The sequence below is a fragment of the Beta vulgaris genome, chromosome 9 (genome assembly GCF_026745355.1).
Source record: "Beta vulgaris subsp. vulgaris cultivar EL10 chromosome 9, EL10.2, whole genome shotgun sequence".
Classification (NCBI taxonomy): Eukaryota; Viridiplantae; Streptophyta; class Magnoliopsida; order Caryophyllales; family Amaranthaceae; genus Beta; species Beta vulgaris.
Genome location: NC_079210.1, coordinates 13,028,384 through 13,041,024, shown reverse-complemented (window position 1 = coordinate 13,041,024; position 12,641 = coordinate 13,028,384). Strand labels below are relative to the sequence as shown.

Sequence of the window (12,641 nt, the reverse complement as noted above, 5' to 3'; positions counted from 1 at the left end):
ATGGATGGTTATTTGCATGAGATGAAGGTTATTGCAGATTCTTTAGCTGCTATTCAGTGTCCTGTCTCTAATCAAGACTTGGTTCAGCACCCTTTGTTTAGTTTGGATCGTGATTCTGAGTATGATCATGTTATTACCACTTTATTGCATTAATTGTTTCCACTTAGTTTCGATGACTTGCGCCCTAAGCTTCTGCTTCATGAACAACGCCTAAAAAGTTCAAAGGATGATTTAGATTCATCTTCTCATCATGCATTGGTTGTTGTTCAGTCTCCTAGTTATGGTTCCTCCCCTAAAAATAATTCAGGCGACCGAAATCGAGGGAGGATCAATAGGAATCGAGGGGGTAATAATGGTCGAAGTCAAAATAATCGGGGTAATGGTGGTAACAACAATTCTCGTTGATCTGGTAATAACAACAACAACAACCATGCTAATCGGGGACGCCCCAATGGTATGAGTTAATATTCTAACTTGTCATCCTATAGTATGCCTTGCATAGACTCTATTACTAATGATTTGTCTTCAGCAGGAAGTAATTCGTCAAGTAGCAATTTAAACTCGCTCTACCCCTACTTCCGATACTTGTGGTCTATGTTGGTTTCTAGGTTATCAAGCTGCTTATTATCTGCAAAGATTCAATTCCAGCTTTGTTCTCTCTTCCTGTGAAAGTGTCACTCGAGCCTTAGGTGCAGTGTTTGTTGGTGGGAAAGCTAATGATTCAATCTGGTACCCGGATTCGGGGGCCGCCTCTCACATGACTCCTCAGGATGGTAAGTATTCTGCTAAAACCACTTACACTGGATCTCGTTCTGTTGTAGTTGGTAATGGTACCTTACTCCCCATTAAAAGTACTGGTAATTTGACCTTAAAAACTACAAGTCGTCCCCTCACTTTGTCATCTGTCTGTCATGTCCCTCAATTGAAGCATAATTTATTATCAGTTAACAAGTTGTGTCAAGAAAATAATTGTGTTGCGAGTTTTGATAAAAAATTTGTTTATGTTAAGGACCAGACAACGGGGGCGGATTTGCTTTGGATAAGCAAGGTGTCTACCCTCTTCAACCCATTGTTGTCCCTACTGAGTCTCTAGTTCCTGCTTTCCTAGCAACTAAGGAGTCGGGTGCAGTTTGGCATGCTCGTCTTGGCCATACCTTCTCTAGCATCTTAGGATCTTTATGTTCAAATAAATCTATCACATGTACTTTTAAGTTTCATGATGATTGTGTTGGTTGTAAGTTAGGAAAAATACATCGTTTACCTTTTGTCCAGTTGAACATGTTTCACCATATCCGTTATATGAAATTCATAGTGATCTTTGGCAATCTCCTGTTTTGTAAAATCAATTATATCATTACTATGTTGTGTTTGTTGATGATTTCTCCCGGTATTCATGGATTATCCTTTACGTAGAAAATCGGAAGTTTATTCTCAATTTCTTGTGTTTCAAAAGATGGTTGAAAATCCATTTAATTGCAAAATTATGATTTTTCAAAGTGATGGGGGTCATGAACTTTGATAATTCCCCTCTTCTGCAACATTTTTGTGCACATGGCATAATTTTTCTAAAATCTTGTCCCCATACTTAAGCTCAAAACAGTGTTGCAGAACGTAAATATCGTCACATTATTGAAATGGCTCGTACTATGATAATTCATTATGATTTTCCTGCTGAATTTTGGGTTGATGCATCATACACTGCCATCTACACCATAAATCGGTTACTTAGTTCAGTTCTACGGGGTGTTTCTCCTTTTGTAAAATTGTTTCATCGTTCTCCTTCCTATCATTTTTTGAAAACACTGGTTGTGAATGCTTCCCATTGTTCCTGGATTCTAAGATTAACAAACTTCAACCCAAGTCTAAACCTTGTGTTTTTATTGGATATGCATTGGATTATAAAGGTTATAGTTGTCTTGATCCTACTACCAACAAAGTTTACATCAGTCGTCATGTTCTTTTTCATGAACATAAGTTTTCGTATCGTGCTCTTGTTAGTCCTGCATCTAACGTGCCTTACACCTCGCACATGGCCTTGACTAGTGATTGTAATCTCACTAATGTTGCATGTGTGTCTTCCCCTCCCGTCTTGACCCCTGCCTCATTGGTTCCATTGCCTCATGTGCGTACTTCCTCGGTTGTCGTACCCCTTGCCACAGACTTGTTGCCCTCCCCTCCTACCCGCAGCCTTGCTGCTCCCTCGACCCACGACCAACCAGCGCCCAAAGGTCTTGTTCCCAGCCTAGTTCTCTCTCCTGCTTGGCCCGCTACTGAGCCAACACTCGATAGGCCTTCCCCCCTTCACTCCCTTTTGCCTCCTGCCTGGCCCACTGCCGAGCCAACGCTCAATGGGCCTTCCCCCCTTCCCTCCCATTCGCCTCATGCCTGGTCCGCTGTTGAGCCAGCGCTCGCTGGGCCCAGCGTCTCCTCTCACATGCTCGTAGTCGACCCAGCGTCTGCTGGGCTCATCTCCTCGCCCACTCCCCTCGACGTCCGCATGGCTGGCCCATGTGTTGCTGCTGGCCTTGTCCCGCTCGCTCATGGGCCTTCCGCCTCCCTTGTGTGCGTTGCCTCGTCTGATTGTGTCCCCTCCCTTTCTTCAGTTTCTCAGTCTCCCTCTGTTGTCCTTAACCGTCACCCCATGGTCACTCAATTAAAGGACGGTGTGTCCAAGTCTAAAGTCTTAATGAACTTAAAAACTGACATTGTCGAGTCTAAACCTACTAATTTTAAACAAGGTTCTAAAGATTCTCGATGGCGTCAAGCTATGCTTAATGAATATATGACTTTAATTAATACTGACACATGGGAGTTGGTACCCCGCAACTATGACAAGAATTTACTTGGTTGTAAGTGGGTTTATCGAATAAAATACAATTCTGATGGTTCTGTGGAGTGGTTCAAAGCTAAGCTCGTCTTTTTTGGAAATCACCAGCAGGCAGGTATTGATTACTTTGAAACCTTTGGTCCAGTTGTTAAGCCTATTATTGTTCGCTTAGTTCTCACTATTGTTGTTTCGCTTAAATGGTTTATTCGTCAATTAGATGTCAAAAATTATTTTCTTCATGGTTTTATTCATGAAGAGGTTCATATGCGTCAACCTCCGGGTTTTGTTCATCCATCTAAACCTACTCATATTTATCGTCTTCGTAAGTCCATTTATGGTTTGAAACAAGCTACTCGAGCTTGGTTATCTCATTTTAGTAATTTTCTCTTATCTATTGGTTTCAAGTGCAGCAGTTGTGACACTTCCATGTTCACTCTCGAAATTTGTGGTCATCTCATTATTATCCTCTTATATGTTGATGACATTCTCCTTACTGGTAGTAGTCATGCCCTTGTCACAAAATTCATCTCTGTTCTTTCTTCTCAGTTTGCTATGAAGGATTTAGGGGATCTTCATTATTTCTTAGGTGTTCAGGTTGTGCGTACTTCCTTTGGTTTATTTTTGTCTCAAAATAAGTATGTTTCTGATTTACTCCGTAAATTTCATCTTCATACTGTTAAACCAGTTAACAATCATGTTGTCTCTAGAGTTACATTGTCTCTTCTTGATGGATAACTTCTTGTTGATCCCACAGATTATCGTAGTATGGTTCGTGCATTGCAGTACCATTATGACTCGTCCAGATATTGCTTATGTTGTTAATATGATGTCTCAGTTTATGCATGCTTCTCATACTACTCACCTTCATGTTGTGAAAAGAATTTTCAGATATCTACAAGTCCCTTTGGATTTTAGTCTTTTCTTATATAGCAACAATTTTCCTACTGTTGTTATTGCCTTCTCTGATGCAGATTGAGCGGCTTGTCCTGACACTTGTCGTTCTACTATTGGCCATGGTGTTTTTCTTGGGAAAAATCTTATCACCTGACGCTCGAAAAAGCAACCTACTGTGTTTAAATCCTCCACTGAAGCTAAATACAGGGCTATTGCTTACACGGCTGCAGAAACTATTTGGCTCAAGCAACTTCTTGCTGACATTGGTCATTTTCTTCGCCGTCTGGTGATCGTGTATTGTGATAATGTCTCTGCTACTTATCTCACTACTAATCCAGTTCATCATGATCGCAACAAACATATCGATGAGGATTATCATTTTGTTCGCGAAATGGTTGTCATGGGAGGTCTTATTGTTCGACATGTTCCTATTCAGTCTCAGGTTGCTGATATTTTTTACTAAGGGTCTATCTACTGACTTATTTACTAAGCATCGTTCCCATCTATCAGTTGTACACTATATATATTAAATACGAGGATTAACCTAATCAGGTTAACATAATAATTCTGCACACTTGTACAAGTAGATTATCATCTGTCATTCTTAATGTTGTGATTGAGAGATGAATTTTAGTCCAAAATTTTGCTTATTACCAACACATGTGATATATATAAAGAGAGCAATGACTTCTCTGTTTATTACCAGCACACAGATTTTGCATACGACACAAGGCGCCAACGATTGTACGCGACACCATACAACATAGCATGAAACTAACAATACAAGAATACATCAGACACAAACAACCAAGTCCTAAATGTCATAGTCTCACAGATACATACATATAAACCAAGTCTCATTGCAAATAGTACATAATTTACTCACAGGGTCTAGGACACATTCAGTTTTTTAATAAACTACTGAGCCAACTTCTTATGCTTCACATAATAGTAGAATAGCAGGAGTTCAATTCTTTGTCTCAGTAGGAGAAGAATCTGGCTGACCCACAGATGAAGACTTGGATGCGTCAAGCATGCTGGGTGCTTCCTCAAGACAGCTTTGGTTATCATCAGTCACCATGCCAGCAGTCATCTTCTCTACTTCTTCGCGGGTGTATATATGGATCTTTGACACCACATCACAAAACTCACTGCCAAAAAGCCCAAAGTTGTTATACTATGTACCGAATTAATCCTTCAGGTATTAGAAGTATATGTCCTAAAATATATGTAGGACTTGTATGATTTCACATCATTTTTGTGAGAACAGCCAAAAAAGTATCAAAAATACTAATTAGAAAGAGAAAAGGATCATGGGAAGAGAAAAAGTACCCCCTCTATCCCAAATTATTTGCCACAAACCATTTTTTCGAAAAAAATTCTAGGAAAGTCAAAAACTAGAAAGAACCAAGTGGGTAGGTGTTGGGCCCAACTAGGGATGCTTATCAGTCGAGCCAAATCCGAGCTCTTGTTAGCTTGGCTTGTTATCATTTAAGTTTATTCAAACTTGAGCCGAGCTCGAAACTTGACGAACCGAGCTTTGACCAAAGCCGTTATCGATTGTTCACGAACAAGCTTGACCTATTATTATATTTAGTTTACCCGTCTTCTTTATATTTCTTTTCTTAATATTTTTGTTTTTTGAGTTTATTCTTTGACAATAGAAATCTTACCTTATTATTGTGCAATATCTAGAATAAATACATCTATGTATACACACATAATACATTATTTCCATGTATAAAAAAGTAATCGAGTCTGTTCACGAGCTTCTCAAGCCGAGCATGTCATAACTCAGCTCGACTGGTTAAGGTCTCGAACGCTGAACTCAAACTCGAGCCGAGCTACAACGAGCCGAGCTTTGACCGAATTTTGACCGAGCCAAGCTCGAATTGTTCACGAACAGGTCAGGCTCATTATCACACTTAGGCCTAACTATAGAGAAAAGTAGAAAAATAAAATTGCCAAAAAGGTATGTTGCAAATAATTGGGAAAACCCAAAAAGGGAACTGTAGCAATCAATTAGTTTGGAACAGGGGTAATAATATGCAATAGGGAGGGTTATTGCATGATTAATGATAATATGAGCCACCAAAGTACCCAATAAGAAAGGGAAGGGTGTTAATGAAAAGAGACATACTTCCATGGATCATCTCCCACAACCATCATATCATTTTCCTTGTCGGTGTACAGTATCCTCCACCCCTTTGCGGGATCTTGTAGAAGTCCTTCCATGCCAAACAGATGCTCCAATTCGTTCATTAGATCTGCATAGCTCTTTAATTTGGAGAGATCAATGGCTCTTCCAACCAAGCTACCTTGCTTGTGAACCTTCCATTTGACTTTTTTAATGAGTAACAGAAGAAAAGTTCGGAAATATTAAATGAAAATGACTTGACATTAAAGACTCACCTTTGTGCAGCTCCTCCTACTGCAAATCTCAGAGTTCGTGCTTGAAGTTTCCCGTTCCAATGGAAACCCAAATAATTTACTATGTGGTCTAGGCCCATTACCTGGAGCATCTTTTTGGTCGTTACGACTTGTATTTAACGAGTTGTGCACATACATATTCTCTGCTGGCCTATCCTCATTTTCAATATTCGGGTTCTGATCTTTCTTCCTGAAGCCATTACTATGAAAAGAAGACAGATTGAACACAGAATTCTCTTTTGCCATGGTATTTTTGCAAGGAACCATCACAGAATCTTGATCAGATTTATAAATGTCAAAAGGAAAATACATGTTTCTGACACCTTCTGAAGCTAGAGGATAGAAACTGGTTTTGGGTCCTTGATATAAGTTGAAATAACTGGTAGCTAAGCTGGGCTTAATCCAAGCACTAGGGTTGAAGTTCATTTTTCCCGTCAAGGATCTCAACGGGCAGATTTCTTGACCTTGCAAGACCTTTGGGAATCTGTTTGATTCCAAAATGCCCGTGTAAGTCATTGGTTGAGCCAGTGATCTAAACTCACTCACATTTATTGGCGGTAACCTAGTAGATGACAGACTTTGCTGGCCAGCTGCTCCTGGTTCATTATCCAGCATGCTGTGCACCTTATCACATCCATAGGGAGGTGAAATAAAACTAACATTTTCTTGACCTTGCAAGACCTTAGAGGATCTGACAGACTCCTCAAAGTCCAGATTTCCAAGCCCTCCAGCTGCCATGACAACAAAAATACATAGGTGACTACAGTTATATAGAAATCCAAAATACTAATCAGAGCAGATTGCAGAGCTTAGTACAATCGACAGGATTGGACGGACTGGATGGCAAACCAGTTCTGAGTTTTTTAATCCTTGGGGAAGACTGAATACTCAGTGGAGGGAGAGACACAGAAGGATCAATCTCCCAGGGCGAAACCCGTTCTTCTTTATCACTGACAATATCTTCATCCCATCTCACCTGCAAGATATGTTGAAACTTGTATGTAGTTCATGAAACTGAACATATGTGTCTCATTCACATTAAGACCATAAAATTTTATGGGTTAAGGAAAGGATTCAAGAATAATCCAATATTGTATAAAAAATAGGTAAGATAAAATACAGCAAACCTTAGCAACTAAAGTAACAGTCAGAATTGTTTCAGAAAGTATCATTGAGGAGAATTAGATTATCACATAAATGAGAAGTATTAATGTAATAGATGACAGGGAATTACAGGCCAAAATGAAGTTGAAGCTCGGTCAGGGAATGAAACATGCAACAATAGAAGTAAAAGAGTTCATTGAAGAGACAAAGTACAGAGACAGTAGGCTGCCTAAGAGGTTAGATCCTGTTTACACATGAGGGAATCATTGAAATTCTAGTAGTAGTTCGTTTTCTTACGTATCATCATCTGAATTTGAAATTATATATGTATTTGCAAAACTCACCAGCAAGCATCTCCATTTTGAATTAGGCCATTTATAGGGATCAATGTCATTAACACCAACAACAATACCGCGGCACCTGGAAGACCCGGTTTTAGCTGTAAGTTAATCCAGAATAGAAACATCTATCCAAGAAAATATCACATTCAGGATGTCTAACCTTCTCTCTGGAGACTCGTCTACTTCAATTCTCGTCCTAAATCTTGTTCCAGCAGATATTGGATTGGAAAAGCTTTTAACATATCTTTGGTGTGGTACAATAAACTCTGGATGGCTTGCCCTGCATTTTCAGTGACAAGTTCATCATAGTGATATAGTCACAGTACAGGAGATCAAATGGGGTGACAAAAAATAAATTCCTGAAGCACTGAAGCTTTACAAAATGATAATGCCATCAGAAAGATATATGATACAGCATTTCAGAGACTAGAAACGACAAAGGAAAAAAGAAAAAATGGACCAGCAGTCTTGGCAACAAGAAGCAATGCAGCAGAATCTAGTTAGTTGGTAAACCAGCATTCTAATTAATAGCACGAATTATCTAACTACATAAATATTAATACCTATTCCACAAAAGCATTACATATTTTTTTTCCCAAAGAGTAATTTGTTTACAATTTGCGAGCTATATATCCAGATAAGACGATTAGCATCCCCAAGTTACCTCGACAGTTAGGTCCCTATCCCCACCTAAAGCTACAGCAGAAGTACTCTCCTTAACTAGATTAATCCACCATAAATGTGTCGTATTCACAACCCACTGCACAAAAGTTACATTTGTTCCAGCCACAAAGGCACTGCTAAACTATTTTTGAAGGGAACACTGCTAAACTATTTTAAGTAAGAACATGTTCTTCAAATAAGACCGTATTGTGGACTTTGTTTTTGCTGGAAAAGTCTCAGCCATTTATAGGTTAGACAATAGAAGCTAAGTGAATCAACCCGATAATCATCAAGTTCTTTGCTTAATTAGTGTTTTCCTTTGATGAAGACAACAACTCAGTACAGACTTTAGCAGTTCAAATTTAACTTTCTCCTGAATAAATAATGGAAATGTTCTCCCAAACAGAGATCAATTCAGATAGCTTGGATGAATAGAATAATTTACTGAATTATATACCTGTGTCACAAGCATAGTAATATTGACGGAAAGAGAACCCCCGAAAAGCTAAATTTTGAAGGCATATTCAAAAGGCATGGCTAGAAGTTAACAGGGTAATACTAATAGCAAATATCAAAAAGGAAAGGAAGTACCTAGTGTATAAGAACTAGCCTATAGTTTAGACATTCTTGCAAAAAGAATTTTAAAAGACTTAAAGACTTCGTACCTTGGGCTGTAGAAGACATGAAACATGGTCTTAGTAGATACAGCATTAACCACCGCAGAAAGAACATTTGGGTACATGCTCTGTTTTCCTATAACAGAATCGGGAACACCACTTTTAGGCCGAATAGCTCTTCTTAAGCCCAGTCTCAGCTCTCCGTCTTCACCCCTATGAAATTCATTTACTCCTTTAAGATCCATATAGTAGCTTAAAACAGCAGTGTATCACGCAGGACAGCAATCTATGTTATGCAAAGTTTCAAAGACAGTAGTGTCAGATTACAGATGCATATCTGAGTGACTGACATGCCAAGGCTAGAACTTCTGGACATGGAAGCTTCTTGAAAAACATTTGACATATGTGCTGCATATGGCATTCACAAGACGTGACATTGTGTAAAAAACTTAAACATTTGACATATGTGCTGCATATGGCATTCACAAGACGTGACATTGTGTAAAAAACTTACACATGGATCTTCGGAATTAACTAGTTTGCAAATTATCATTGCATGACAGACTGGATCCTGAGATCCCAAAATCGTATTAAGATTTATTCCAAGTAGGATTTTAAGATCCTAGCTGATCGGAATCAATTATATTTTTTTAAAATTGTAGATCGTAAGACCTGGATCAGGATCCCAATAACCATGGGTGTCAGATATGGTATTCAAAGACATATTACATTCAATAAATGAATTATACATGTATGGTGTACCTTTGGCATGAAATCGTCTGCCAATCTATGCACACAACGTAGGTAAACTTATCTGCTATGCTAGCTAAAATTCTTTCTCAAATCCAGTTGTGAGCATATCTCACATGACTATTTGTCTTCTCCCTCTCTCTTCATATTTTTTTTAATACCAATAGGTGGTATGTAATTGTATCGAGCTGAAACATGAATTGTTTGGTATGAATTCACACCCTTGATGGTGTTTGAGTAATCAAACAGAAGTAGTTGAAGTAAAATGAAAAGCAGGAGTAGAAATAGCCATGTAACAGTTCACTATTCAGCTACATGTTATTGCTGTCAGTTAAACACTTAAATGTAACACCAAGGCCTAATACCTCAAGAAAAGCACAGCATCTCCTGAAACAAGGTTCTTCTGGCTCACAAAAACACTCCATCCTGTCGTCAACAGATGCCGTCTGGGCTGGCCTGAAAAGAAAAGAAAAAAATATTCAGATATCCAATATAGGAAGCTTGTATCATATAAAATCTACTCCTTAAGGTTGTCTAAAGTACCACGGTAAATATGTCGAAACTTCCACTCAACTCCATGCAAGTCCTTTGCAACCAATTCTTGGGAAGGGCGCTGCAGCTTATAGTCCTATGTCATTAACAGGATGAAATAAACAACTAAAAAACATCATTAACAAACAACACAGCAAAATTTTTGAAGAAATCCGTAAAACTATCCTCCCTCTTTTTTTTTTCTCTCTCCATTGAATTAGATAAAGCTTATACCAGAGGTGGAAAGCAGTCTTCTGCAGCACGGCGAGGCACTGAAAATCCACCATGAGTGCTAGTATCAGAAGCAGTAAGTGTCTTACAGAACATATGGGGTGTTGATTTGGGGAGCACTTCCGCAGCATCTTCTTCCCCTCCTAGCCCCTCTACTTCTTTGCTTCCCAAACTAATCCTTCCAAACTACACAACAGTGAAAAAGCGTCACACTACCAGCTCGTCCATCACATATTTATATAGTTCAATGAACCATGAAACCACCAAGAAACCAATTCATGCAAATCAATATGACATAGGCAGTTCTATCAATGAACATAAGCTCCACTAGCATTGGTAATTACAATAAAACACCAAATGTGAAATACATACATTCAGAAAAGCCAATTATATTAAAGATGACAAGCTAACCTCTGGCAATGGGAACAGAGTCAACTGTGTGTAGACCTCATCATTCTCCTTATTAGCCTGTTGAAAAGTTAACAAAAATCAAGAAACACAGATTCTTACCACATTACATTAAATATTAACATATGCCAGACATTTTCACCAAATGAATAGCTAATAAAAATTTTGAGCTACTTACAAGAAGTTGTATATTTGCAACCCTGCAAAAGATTTGTGGAGGGAGATCATAGGTAGGCAGGTCGACCGGAGAGTACGGCGACGACGACGCAACAACTTGTTCCAAGTGACCCTGAGGGAAATACACAACCACATTCCCTCTCCTAGGTAAGGAAATGAGAGGTCCAGCACAAGCATGCCAAAGCTCCATGTAAGAAGTAACAGCAGATGGAGAGGAATTTGAGGAACATGAAGAAGAAGATGAAGAAACACAACAACCATAAATTCCCTTTTCACAATCCCCATAACAATATGCAATCTTCTCCACCTCACTCACTTCATGATTCAAATCAATTTCCATGAACCACCAACCTTTATTATATATATCCCAATATAATCAAACTCAATACTAACTTAATATAGCATTAAAAGTGCAAAGCAAAAACACATCAAAAAAAAACTATATTATATCTAACTTTTAAGGATACCCAGAAGATAAAAGGCTAGAAATAACATAAAAACTGTTCTTATGAAGTCAAATCATGGGAAAAAACTTCATTTTGAGGAGTACCCAGATGATAAAAAGGAGGAAAATTTAGTGGGAATTTGGCAAAAAGAAGAAGGAATCAAATTGTAACCAGAACTTCAAAGTATGATTCTTTCTCCCACATTTTGCAGTACTCAAAAAAGGGAGCAGCAATAAAAGTGACAGCAGCAGAAGCTGATGCAGAAGAAATTGACAATTGCTTGCATAGAAAGAACAGCAAGCAAAAAGGCAAAAAAAAAAGCCAATGTGTGCAACTTGGGTTTTTTTGAATATGAACTGTTAATTAAAACAAGAAATAATATCATTTCCCAAAAAGAAAAAAGAAAATTAAAGATGGAAAGAGATAGATGGAACTTAAGAGAGAGAAATTGTGTTGGGTGGGGGGGACAAAGCTAAGACAGTACATTACCCAGACTTCCCCACCACCCCCTCTTTCTCTTTGCCTTTATCTTGTGTAGTTTTCTTTAGTGCTACAGTTTTAATAAGCAGAGAAAGAGAGAGACTTGTGAGTTGTGAGAGTGAAAGGCTTAAGCCTGAGAGGGAGTACTCCACCACTGAGACAAATAGGTGTGTATCAATTGAATGCATACAACAAAAACAATTTGAGTTTTTGCAATTATAACAATATTATGCAAAAATAAGGGAACATGATCTACTTTTCTTTCCTCTAGGACATTTTAATTTAATGGTCTCTAAAAAGTTTGTGACCTTTGAAGCTGTCACTAAAGGGGGAAAAAAATTTGGGAATCATCTTTTTGTTATTTATCTTTTATCTACTAATATTGTTTGTTTATTTTGTAGAGATTTTCATAGAATGTTGTTTAACTCAATTTTTGTGTTTGCTGTACTTGATCATCAATTTTTGCTCGCTAAAGCCTAATCAACACTTTTTTTAGGGGGAAGCCTAATCAACATTTAACACTATGACAAATGTATTCATTCATGAATCCTTCCAATACAAAAAAAAAAACGGAAATTAAATATGTATATATCTAATTATATATAGGTGGTCAGATAAAATGTATAGTAAAGTAAGAAAATCTTTAAGATTATATCCCGTTATGTAAAATGTAGCCAAATTTGCATTAAAGGAAACTATTTCACTTAGTTAGCATTATATGAAATAATTTCTATTTTTTGTA

General features: G+C 38.0%; 1 protein-coding gene across 2 annotated transcripts; it reads right to left on the bottom strand.

The window, feature by feature from the left end:
* Window positions 1-4,389: 4,389 nt before the first annotated feature.
* LOC104903260 (auxin response factor 4) lies at window positions 4,390-12,035 on the bottom strand. Of its 2 annotated transcripts, none has more exons than XM_010691275.4 (12): window positions 10,975-12,035; window positions 10,800-10,856; window positions 10,392-10,574; window positions 10,170-10,254; window positions 9,992-10,082; window positions 8,925-9,089; window positions 7,757-7,876; window positions 7,600-7,675; window positions 7,001-7,127; window positions 6,134-6,882; window positions 5,862-6,052; window positions 4,390-4,872 (listed from the first exon to the last, which is right to left on the bottom strand). In XM_010691275.4, exons 1-12 carry the CDS (start codon window positions 11,311-11,313, stop codon window positions 4,689-4,691), a joined length of 2,367 nt encoding a protein of 788 aa, XP_010689577.2. In that variant the 5' UTR covers window positions 11,314-12,035; the 3' UTR covers window positions 4,390-4,688. The 2 variants fall into 2 exon arrangements, with proteins under 2 accessions (XP_010689577.2, XP_010689575.2); XM_010691273.4 differs by having other exon boundaries at window positions 6,968-7,127; window positions 10,975-12,034.
* Window positions 12,036-12,641: the final 606 nt, after the last annotated feature.

Bases quoted from the DNA above. Each gene is read 5' to 3' on its own strand.
- LOC104903260 (XM_010691273.4), bottom strand. From the start codon at position 11,313: ATGGAAATTGATTTGAATCATGAAGTGAGTGAGGTGGAGAAGATTGCA. The intron at 9,090-9,991 runs GTATTAGGCCTT...TGAATTTCATAG, and splicing joins GATGCTGTGCTTTTCTTGAG to GGGTGAAGACGGAGAGCTGA. The intron at 4,873-5,861 runs GTATGTCTCTTT...GCTTTTTGGCAG, and splicing joins GTGGGAGATGATCCATGGAA to TGAGTTTTGTGATGTGGTGT.